Source organism: Chiloscyllium punctatum, chromosome 41, assembly GCF_047496795.1.
Source record: "Chiloscyllium punctatum isolate Juve2018m chromosome 41, sChiPun1.3, whole genome shotgun sequence".
Classification (NCBI taxonomy): Eukaryota; Metazoa; Chordata; class Chondrichthyes; order Orectolobiformes; family Hemiscylliidae; genus Chiloscyllium; species Chiloscyllium punctatum.
The window spans coordinates 10,822,821-10,834,966 of NC_092779.1; the positions used below are offsets into that span (position 1 = coordinate 10,822,821).

The following is a 12,146-nucleotide window of genomic DNA, read 5'->3' on the forward strand; positions in this document are numbered from 1 at the left end:
AAATATTTCAGTGATAATCAAAACGTGACTGTAAATGTATTTAATTCATTTCTTTAATCAAAGCATCCAGACCTTAAGCTGTGTGCATTTATGTGCTGTGTTTTAGTTTAAATTCCCTTGGTAAACGTTGCTTTTAAAAACCCTTCTGAATATTCTTTATGGGTCTTTTTCTTTTAATCTCCTTAAACCTTCCCACATGAGTAGCCTTTAGCCTGGCTTTGCGTGATTCCCATCTGATATTCTTTCATCAGTTAGCAGATGGAAGTGGTGGCTATTCCAAGATTTCTTTCTCCCTTTGTGGGGTATGTGCATCATGGGCAAGGCAAACAAGTGTTGCCCCATCTCTCATTGCCTTTGAACTGAGTGGTTTGCAAGACCCTTCCAGGAAGAGATAGACATCGCTGTGGGTCTGAAATCACACAAAGGCCAGACTTGATAAAAAAAAGGCAGATTTCCTCCCCTAAATAATTTAAATTTCAGATTTATAAAATGAATAACAACAGGAATTGCTGGAGAAACTCAGCAGGTCTGGCAGCATCTGTGGGAAGAAAACAGAGTTGAGACTTTGAGTCAGAAAAGATTTATAAGGATGTTGCCAGGATTGGACGGTCTGAGTTATAGGGAGAGGTTGGGACCTTTGTCCCTGGAGCGTCGGAGGCTGAGGGATGATCTTATAGAAGTTTATAAAATCATGAGGGGCATGGATAGGGTAAATAGCCAAGGTCTTTTCCCCAGGGCAGAGAAATCTAAACCTAGAGGGCATAGGTTTAAGGTGAGAGTGGAAAGTGTTAAAAGGGACCGAAGGTCAACTTCTTCACACAGAGCGTGGTGTGTGTATGGAATGAGCTGCCAGAGGAAATGGTGGAAGCTGGTATGATTGCAACATTAAAAGGCATCTGGATGGGTGTATTAATAGGAAGTGTTTAGAGGGATATGGACCAAATGCTGGCAAATGGGAAAAATCCTTTTCACATAGCAAGGAATCTGATGGCTTTTCTTTGTTATGACCATTATACTGGCTACATGGTTGTCATTAGCCCAGACTTAACAGCCAAGTTTCACCATCTGCTACAGTGGGATTCAAACCCATATCCTCATGACATGTGGAGGAACAGGAGCAAGCCACTTAGCTGCTTGAGTTTGTTCTGCCATTTGGTGAGATCAAGGCTGACCTGTGGTCTATCTCCATATATCTGCCTTTCACCCATATCCCTCAATACCTACGATTAATAAACAATTAAGATTAAAAACAGTACTAGCATAAACTGCCATTTCTGGAAGAGAGTTCTAAGTCTTTGTGTGTAACATCTCTCCTGAATGTCTGGTCTAACTCTAAGACTATGTCCCCTAGTCTGAGAATCCTCAATGAGTGAGAATAGTTTATCTTTACCAATCTTGTCTTTTCCTGTTAATGTCTTGAATACTTCAATTAGATCACTCCTTAATCTTCTCAATTCTAGAGAAATTGTGTAATCTCTCCTCATAACTCCTGATGTCCAGGTATCATTCTTGTAAACCTACGTTGTTCTCCTTCCAATGCCAATTATCTTTCCTAAGGTGTGGTACCCAGATTTGCTACCATACACCAAGTGGGGTCATACAGTCAAAGAGCTGTACAGCACAGACCCTTTATGTCCAACATGTCATGCCAACCAGATATCCTAAACTGATCTAGTCCCATTTGCCAGCACTTAGCTCATATCCCACTAAACCCATCCTATTCATATACCATCCAGATGCCTTTTAAATGTTGTAATTGTACCAACTGCCACTATTTCCTCTGGCAGCTCATTCCCTAGATGCAGCGCCCTTTGAGTTAAAAGGTTGCACCTCAGGTCATTTTTAAATCTTTCCCCTCTCACCCTAAATCTATGCCCTCTAGATTTGTACTTCCCTACCCCAGGGGAAAGATCACATCTATTTACCCTATCCATGCCCCTCTTGATTTTATAAACTTCTATAAGGTCACCCCTCAGCCTCCGACACTTCAGGGAAACCAACCACAGCCTATTCATTCTCTCCCTATATCTCAAACCCTCCAGCCCTGGCAACATCCTTGTATCCTTCATAAAGGGGGGATACCAGAATTGTATACAGATTTCCAAAAGTGGCCTAATTAATGTCTTGTGCAGCCACAATGTGACCTCCCAACTCCTGTACTCAATGTTCTGACCAATAGGGGAAAGCATACCAAATGCCTTCTTCACTATCCTATCTACCTGTGATTCCACTTTCAAGGTATTATGAACCTACACTCCAAGGTCTCTTCGTTCAGCAACACTCCTCAGGACTTTACAATTAAGTGTCTAAGTCCTGCTCTGATTTGTCTTTCCTAAATGCAGCACCTCACATTTATCTAAATTAGACATCTGCCACTCCTCGGCCATTAGCCCATCTGATCAAACTAGGGTCAAACCAAGGTTTTGTATAGCTGCAGCATAACTTCTGCTTCTTTATACTCTAGCCCTCTACATATAAAAGTCAGAATTCCATTATCTTTCTTGATTATTTTGTGCATCAGCCTGTGGCATTTTAAAGATCTATACACCTGAAGCTCCAAATCTCTTTGGACATCCATTGTATTTAACTTCAAACTAAGTTGAAAGTACCCTGATCCACCTTATTTTGGTCTGAAATGGATAGCCTTACATTTTCTTACATTGAAATTCATCTGCCACAGTTTTGCCCTTTCACCTAGTCTATCAATATCACTTTGTAATTTTATGCTATCATCTACACGGACTAAATGGCACTTTGTTTTGTGTCAAGTAGTACTTAGGGTCTGGAATGCACTGTCTGGAAATGTAGGGGAGGCAGGTTTAATTGAGACATTCAAGAGGGGCATTGAATGGTTATTTGGATAGAAATGGTGGACTGGGATATAATGAAAAGGCAGGAGAGTAGCACTGGTACAGGGATGATGGGCTGAATGGTCTCTTTCTGTACTGTAACAATTCAGTGATTCTGTGATTTCTCAATACATTAGTGTAGTTGCTTGCATTTTAAAATCAATTAATGTAAGCCATGTTCTGAGACATTACTTATAAAATAGCAGGAGCCTGCATATAATGCAAGCCAGAGTAACTACTGCCTGAGCATCATGACAAACTTTTGTGCCATATTGTGGTTTGACAGGTCTAAATAAGTTCCATCATTACGTCTCATACTTTAGGTTCTCTACAGGTTTCCATAAAATCCTGTTTCCCATTAGATTTATCTTTGGCTTTAACTGGTTTGAGACATTACTTTTAATGCCTTGAGCACTGAACATGCCAGAGCCCTTTGCTCTGTCCTATCACCAGCTGTCTCCCATTCGAAATATATTTTTGTAAATCAATTGGCTAATTTGTCATCCATTTCATTATTAACCTTGTTCTCAATATTTTGTCTTCTTTCTCCCTCTTCCTTCTCCCATTTTACTTGGGGTCACCACAATGTTGTCTGACCATTCTTCTCCATCTCTTTCATCAGTCAGCCGTTCCCTCATCCAAACGCAATGCATTTATATCTTTCCATATTGCATCTTCCCATTAAATCTTCGACCTTCTCCTTTAGCCTTCTTCCTGGCATTTCCATCATTTGCCTTGTTGTGATCAACCCTCGCTCTCTCACTCACACACACACACACAGTCTCCAACAGATGGCTACCATTTCAGTCCCTTCTTGGCTACTTTCTTCAATCTGCATGGACTCCCTGATGGACTGGTTCCTGCTATTTTTGTCTTTTCCTGTCACTCCAGGCATCCACCTCAGTATCTCCATCTCAATAGTAGGCCCAGTTGTTGTTCCTCAGATTTTTTTACGCCGCCTATTTTAAATATCATCTGCAGAATTACATGCATCTCCCTCAACCCATTTGAAATAAAGAGCGAAGAGAACGGAACAGAATCTTGTGGAAGGTATCTGCACACTTCTAAAGACTTTTGGACACTTAATGCCTGTCCTCTGTTTCCGTCCATCTAACCAGTTTTTAAATGCAACTTGCTAACCTTCTATTCTCACTAATCTTTTCCAAATGGTCTCCTGGCTGGCAACAAGCTAACATCCTCTGAAAGTTCATGTATACCACAGTGGCATTTTCCCGAGTCAACACATCACTTCCTCAAAACACCCAGCATGATTAGATTAGATTACTTACAGCGTGGAAACAGGCCTTTTGGCCCAACAAATCCACACCAACCCTCCGAAGTGCACCCACCCAGACCCATTCCCCTACATTTACCCCTGTACCTAACACTACGGGCAATTTAACATGGCCAATTCACCTAACCTGCACATCTTTGGACTGTGGGAGGAAACCGGAGCACCCGGAGGAAACCCACGCAGACACAGGGAGAATGTGCAAACTCCACACAGTCAGTCGCCTGAGGCGGGAATTGAACCCGGGTCTCTGGCGCTGTGAGGCAGCAGTGCTAACCACTGTGCCACTGAGCCGCCCACATAATCTTTGCAGCATAATCTTTGTTTTTTAAAAAAAGTTTCCTCTTCTGTTCAAGTTATGTTTTATTCCCATTTCTAAACTTCACTCCAACCTCCAGGCTTCTTACTATTCTTTGCAATGTTCATTTATTCTAGAAGCTTCCTTAACTTACATAATAAGCCACGGATAGGCCTTTCCACTGAATATTTGTTTTTTTTTCCGTGTAATGTATTTTCATTGAACATTTTTGAAATATTTTCCTTCATTTGTTTACTGCTACACCTTTTAGTCAGACTAATGAATTAGAAATGCTCACATGCTTTGCTTTTAGTATGACCATTTTAATCAGAATTATGATTGATCAGTTAGCAACGTCATATATAGATATTCAACTGGAGGCCTAAGTAGTTGATAGTAAGCTGAAACACAAATGCTGAACTTAGGAAGTGTATCACAGGATTTACACATTCTTCCACCCAATGCATTTCATTGATGTGAAAGCTTTTTATTCATTAGTGCCTTTATAATTAATGGAGCATTTAAATAAGTTTTGCACATGAACATCAGTTGTTTCAGGCATTCAGTACACATGGGGAGGCATTCAGACAAAAGCTGCAGTGTAGGTGGCTTCAGATTTGCAGCATATGCCCGGGATCAAATTTTGATTAAACCTGGCCACAGAACCAGGCTGAGCCTGCTTTACTGGAGAAAACTGTTTCAGCCCTTATCATCTCAGTGTCAATGTACATTATCTGGAAATGTATGGAAACACATTCTGCGGTTAATTACCAAGCAATTGTCTGCTTATTTAAAACTATGCACTATACACTATGCAGTGTATAATGCTCTTTGCATCAGTACCTCCTCCAATAGTTAGTTCATAAAGTCTCCAGTTCTGACCCTTGTGGATCACCTAATTCCAGTGCAGGCTTGATGGGCTGGCTGGTCTCCTTCTGCACCGTAATACTTCTGTGATTGCTATCCACACTATTGGCAGTTGTACCTTTAAGCCATCTGAGACTAAGCTTTGGAATTTCACCCCACCTCCTGCACCCCTCCAAATTTCTGCTTATCCACAAAGCTCATCTCCTTTGAAACCCTTCCTCTTCCATCACTCCTTAGTCTTCTCCTTGGACCAAGTGCCAAGCTTTAGCTGATTGCACTTCTGTGTGAAATGCATTGGGCTGCCTTTTATACATTAGCAAGGCTACAGAAGTGAACAGCTGCTGACAGCATCAACAAAATGGTTGAGGTGAAGAGGAAATTGGGTTTTTTTGCCTCTGAGAGTGCTCCTTCTAACTGTGTGACAATTCATGTGTGTCTTTTCATGTCATGAAACGTAAATAAGGTGACAGTTAACCACTATAAAATAAGACTAAAGTGACGAGCAAATAATTGTATCTCACAGTATATAGAGCTGATTTGTATGAACTGTATCAAAGCCAAATCTTGCCTTGTCCCGAAATAGGCTCTATACTCTGTTTACTTTGAATATTTTGTCTTTATTCTGGTTTGCAACTTATATTAATTTTAGTAATAAATGCCATGTGGTGTATTCTTCTTACAAATCAGCAGTGACAGAAATATCACCATTTAGTAAACTAGATATGTTTAAAAAAACCCTTCTATCTCTGAATAATTTCCCTATGTTCATGTCATTCCGATTCAGTCAATGTATTGCTTGGCAAAACGAATCATTTGTCTTTTTCTCCTCTGTCCTTTACAGGAAAGTGTTAAAGGAGATATCTGTTGGAGATCTGGAACCAAATGATACTGTCCAGGCCAATTTAGAGGCACAGCTGTTGTCTAAGCTTGACCATCCAGCAATTGTTAAGTTCTACAGCAGCTTTGTGGAACAGTGTAGTTTCTGCATCATTACCGAGTACTGTGAGGTATGTAATTAATGGAGGAGCAGACTGAACATAATTCTGATCTGTCAAATTTGTTGAGGTTGATTTTATTTAGAAAATCATGTGTTTCACACTTAAAATGGTAAATTCCAAATGTTCCTTTGTATAGATTACTTATTGCAGTCTCTGACACAAACTTTGCTCTGTATCCATTCTTCCCACTGCTGGTGGGAACTACCTTAAGCTGAGCTGGAAGTCTTTTGTTAACCTTAATGTTGTGTTATACTTGTGTTAATTTTGGGATGACACATCTGTTGTAATGACAATGGTTCTGAAAGGTTTAATGTTGGAAACTGAATGAAAATTGAGTTTGAATTGACGAGGAAATTGGGTCTTCTTGACTCTGAGAGTGCTCCTTCTAACTCTGTGACATTTCATGTACACATGTAACACAACCAAAGTAAGGTGACACTCGACCACTATAAAATGGAATTAAAGCGACGAGCTAACAATTGGTTCTGAGACTATATAGTACTGATTTATATTAACCCAATCAATGCTACATTCTGGTTATTTTGAAAATTTATTCCAGTATGCAACTTATATTTGTATTGGTAATAAATACTATGTGGACTATTCTTTTTACCATCAGCAGTGACAAAAATACTCTCTCAATCTGATGATGTTGTACAAACTTGAACAGGGAAAAGGCACAGTAGCTTTGGACATTGTAGAATGAAACCCTTTCGCTGAGGTATCCTTGTAGTCTTCATAATAATGGCTATTTTATTCATCTACCTGTTACGTGGTTGCTATCATACAATAAACTATATCTTGTTTGGGATATAAGTTTCTTCTTGTTAAGACACATTTGATATCAGCAAACTACACTATTCACAATCTTCCAGTGGTTGATATCACAGTAACACTTGTGCTAAGGTTGCTTATGGTGACGAAACGTCTGAAAACAAACCTCCCAGCTCAGCAAGCAAACCTACATCCAGAAGGTTGCTTAGTTCCATCTCCATAACATCTCTTGACACTGTCAGAAGTCACATGACACAAGATTAATGTCCAACTGGTTTATTTGAACTCACAAGCTTTCGGAGCACTGCTCTGTCGTCAGGTGAAGTGAAAGGGCAGCGCTCCAAAAGCTTGTGATTTCAAATAAGCCTGTTGGACTATAACCTGGTGTCATGTGACTTCTGATCTTGTCCACCACAGTCCAACACCAGTATCTCCACAACATCATTTGTTACTTCTTTTGTTCATCTATTGCTAAAATTATCATCTATGCTCCTGTTGCTTGTAGATTTGACCATTTCAATACTCTCTTGGCTAACATCAAACCTTCCACTGTATATAAACCCCAAACTCTGCTGACAATACCCAACCTTGCTCCAAATCTAATTCATTTGTGTTATTTCCCCCCTCAAACTCCATTTTAATTTAGTCTGCTTCCCCTCTCCCTATCATTCCCTCAGCTGGGTGTATGTCATTGCATTGCTCCATGAGCTTTGTGTACAAATTGGCAATTGGTTCAGAAACATGGTGATTCAGTGGTGGAGGTTAATGGTAAACATTATATGGATGGTTTGGTGGTGATAAAAAAGTTCTCAGGGATGTGAGAAAGCAAACACTGGAAAGAAAAAAGAAAAAAAGAAATAGGTTCAATCTATAGCTGTACTAGTCTGAAGATGCCTGATTACAGAAGCTTACAAACCTTCACAAACCTTGAAAAAAGCTAAGCAGTCTCAGGCCTGGTTCGTCTTGGCTGGGAATATCAGGTGCAGTAGTCTTAGGACACTTGTGGTGCAGTGGTAGTGACCCTATCTCTAGACCCAGAGGCTTGGGTTCATGTCTCCAGGGTTTGTATTAATATCTCTGAGCAGGTTGATTAGAAAATTAAGAGGTGGGCTCATGTGGAGCAATGGTAGTATTCCTATCTCTGGGCTAGAAGGTCTGTGTTCAAATTTTACTTGCCCCAGACATGTGTCGTATTGTGTCTGAAAATGCTGATTTTTTTTAAAGTGTTGGTTTCTTTCCTCATCTTTATTGATTTTTGCATTGTCACATTACCCCTGGTGAACAATGCTCATAATTTGTTCTTTGGGTGGTTAGATAAATTGGTGTTGGATGTTTAAAATTTTAAGAAAAGCTGTTTGTTTTCCCAGTAGGGTCAATTTGGAGAGGGAAAGGATTCAGAAGGGAAAGATGGAAACTGATATTGATGCTAAACTATAAACTTACAATAAAGCTCTTGTCACTAATTCAACATATGGATATCGGTATGTTAAACACCATGAGTTATTGGTTTATCTGAAACTGCCTGAGATAAATTTTTAATCAGGGAATGGGGAAAAGGCAGGAAAGTGGAGTTGAGAATGATCAGACCAGCTGTGAACTCATTGAATGTTGGAGCAGACTCGATGGGCTGAATGGCCTACTCCTTTTCCTATGTCTTAAAGTCTTTATCAGCATGTGGTCCCAAGTCCCAATGTTGCTACATCTTCTTTTGTTTGTGACTATGTCAGTATTTTCCACAATACTTAAATCTGTCTACCCTCAAAAGATTTACAAGGTTTGTTGTGAGGTTTACAAGGATTTGAGCTATAGGGACAGGCTGACTAAGCTGTGGCTGTTTTCCCTGGAGCATTGAAGGCTGAGGGGTGACCTTATAGAGGTTTATAAAATCATGAAGGGCACACGTTGGGTGAATAGCCAAGATCTTTCCCCCAGGTTATGGGAGTCCAAAACTAGAAGGCATAGATGTAAGGTGAGGGGGAAAAGATTTAAAAGGGATCTAAGTGGCAGCTTTTTCACACAGAGGATGGTGTATGTATGGAATGAGCTGCCAGAGGAAGTGGGAGGCTGGTATGAGTACAACATTTAAAAGGCATCTGGATATGTGTATGAATAGGATGGGTTTAGAGGGATATGGGCCAAATGCTGACAAATGGAGGTAGATTATTTAGGATATATGGTTGGCACAGACTGGAGAGTTTTATTTATAGAATCCCTCCAGTGTGGAAACATTCGGCCCATCAAGTCCACACCAAATCTCTGAAGAGCACCCTACCCAGATTCAATCCCCTATCCTATCACTGTAACCCTACATTTCCCATGGCTAACCCACCCAACCTGCGCATCCCCGGGCACTATGGGCAATTTAGCATGGCCAATCCACCCAAACCTGTTTGGATTGTGGGAGGAAACTGGAACATGTTTCCATGCCGTACATCTCTACGACTCAATAAGTTTGCCCACGAGGCCTCTATGGTTTAGCCACCAGATCTTTGGACACTAAGAGAACCAAGGGAAGCAATGGTAAGTAGAGAAGATGGAGAAGTTCACACATGAGCATAACGGATGGTGGAGCAGGTTTGAGCAGCTGCCTGCCCTCCCCCTGACCTGTTCTCGTGATGATGTGTCACATTCACACAGCAAATAATCATTGTGTTCAGTGACCAGTGAAATCTGTTATCCATGAGGCTTTGTTGCCTCAAAATTCAATCACCTTTATATTCTAATGAGTGATTGCATTAGAACACACTAGAATGATTTTTTTCATTTCATCGCTTTGTCTTTCGCACTGACCACCTGCTATTCAGTTATTATATAAAGGCAGGCAATTTTCACAGTAAATAAATGGGAAGATTGTTAAGTGCAGTGAGATCTGGTTTGTTTCCCGGTGAGGTTAATGCAAAGTGTCAGATAAAGCTATTCCTACACCATCCTTCCTTCCTCAACCCCCCCAAAAAGCAAAAGTCAGCATCACTGATACGTCATGATTAATATCCTGTCAGAATTTCTTCAATGCCTCTCTGGAATGTCCATGTTAACACATTCTGCTTTTGACTGTGTCTGTCGCTTGTTTTAGAGATAGTCAGAACTAACAAGACTCATTATGAATAAACTTTTTTGACTTGGCTATGATGAGGTTGTGTGAAGCTAGAGTTGGATGAGCTGAGAGGGCTGTAGGCTATTCCCTGTGGGGACTGAAATATGATTCTACCTTCGCTGGCTTTCAGGCATATGTAATTTACACCTACATTCTCGGGTAATAGCCAGAGAGTGACAAAGGCTGAATTAGTTCCTACACACGGATCTCAGCCACAACCATTCCACCATCTGTTTAGAATAAGGACATTGTGTCTTCTCATGAAATGTTTAGGGCCCTTCATCTTAGTAATCCCAAGGGTCAGCAGCTCAAATGAACAACCACCAGTTACTTTCCTCTCATAAGACAATAGTTTGTGAGTGGTGCCTGGTGTCTCTCAGGCACTGACTACAGAGGCAGACAGTGGGTTCACACATCTCTCTTCTCTTCTTGAACAGCTGATCCTGGGATCATTCCTGCAAGGTCTGACTCTAAATTTAGACCACTCTCACTCTCTCGCACAAACTGTCACACTCTCACTGTCTCACACTCTCACAGGATCTCACACTGTCCCTCACACCCTCATACACTCTCATACTCACACTTGCACACACTTTCTCACACAGCCACATACTTTCACAGCCTGTCACACACATTTTCACTCTCTCACACATTCTCACATGCTCTCTCATACTTGTAGATTCTTCACAATCTGTCACACTGTCTCACTCTCTCACATTTTCTCTCACTCTCTCATTCACTCTCAAACATTCTCACACTCTCACAGCCTCTCACAATCTTTCATACTTTCTCAAACTCATAATCTATCTCAACTCCTCTTTGCCAAGATTATGAAACGGAGACTTAGCTTGTTTTATTCCTTCATGTGATTGCTTGCCAGCATTTAACCCCCATCCCTAATTGCCCTTGAGAAGGGGATGGTGAGCCATTGCAGGTTGACCCACAGTACTGTCAGGGAGGAAGTGCTGGAGATGCTCAAAAAGCTCTGGCAACATCTGTGGAGAGAGAAACAAAATTAATATTCAAGATCTAACGATTCTTTTTTTGTTCTGAAGAAAAGTCATTGGCCTTGAAGTATCAACTCTGTTCCCTCTCCACAGATGATTTTTTTGTTTTTATTTCGGATCTCCAGCATTCACGGTATTTTGCTTTTAATTAAGGGAGTTCCTGAATTTTGACACAGTGACAATGAAGAAATGGCAAAATAGTTTCAAGTCAAAATTGTAAATTTTTACCGGGTTTTGCCATATTAGTTCCAACTTCTGTTGAGATTTCCCTCATTAAGTAAAAATGGATAGTAAAGGCGCAATAGTTTTGCCAGACATTAGGCCTGCTCTCTCATTAGAGAGATAGAGAAAGAGACAAAAAGAGAGAGAGAGAGACAGAAAGAGAGAGAGAGAGAGAGAGACGACTGGTGGTGGTTTAACCTGAGGATCACCATACATCAAGTGAAGGGAAATGTTCAGAAAAAGAGCCTTCATAGTAACCTCAGCCAGCGCAGCAATTGTACAAATACTGTTGGCATCACTCACCAGCCTTTCCAGCCAACAGAGCTGACCATTGAGTAAGATGCCCTTGGTTGGTGCGTTTTAGATAATTAACAACCATAATTGTGAAATATCTCATTCTTACAAATGAAATACTTATCAAGAATACAGACAGTGGCATTTGAACTGATCAAGCATCTGCAATGGCTCTTTGGAGTTATGTTGTCAATTGTACTGCACTTTGAATCTGTATATGGGTGGTTGCTATTTGTAACCCTTAGTCATACAGGCTTGTGACAGCCCTTGCTATCATTACACACTGAGATGCTACAGCCAGGAGATCTAAAAATAACCGTTCTACAATGAAGGTAATGTAACAATTGTCCTACCTTCTTGAAGTAACGTTGAGTAGCTATTAAACTTGGTTCTGCAACATAGGATTTGACATTCTGGATGCGCAAGATAGGACCATCAGTGCTAATTGCTGT

The 12,146-nt window shown here is 40.6% G+C and overlaps 1 protein-coding gene across 1 annotated transcript in view; it reads left to right on the forward strand.

Moving 5' to 3' along the window:
- Window positions 1-12,146, forward strand: part of nek11 (NIMA-related kinase 11) — a 286,065-nt gene that overhangs the window by 66,237 nt on the left and 207,682 nt on the right. The window contains exon 3 of the mRNA XM_072560362.1: window positions 6,147-6,312. Within this exon, the coding sequence (XP_072416463.1) occupies window positions 6,147-6,312 (166 nt within the window). The remainder of the gene's footprint in view (window positions 1-6,146; window positions 6,313-12,146) is intronic.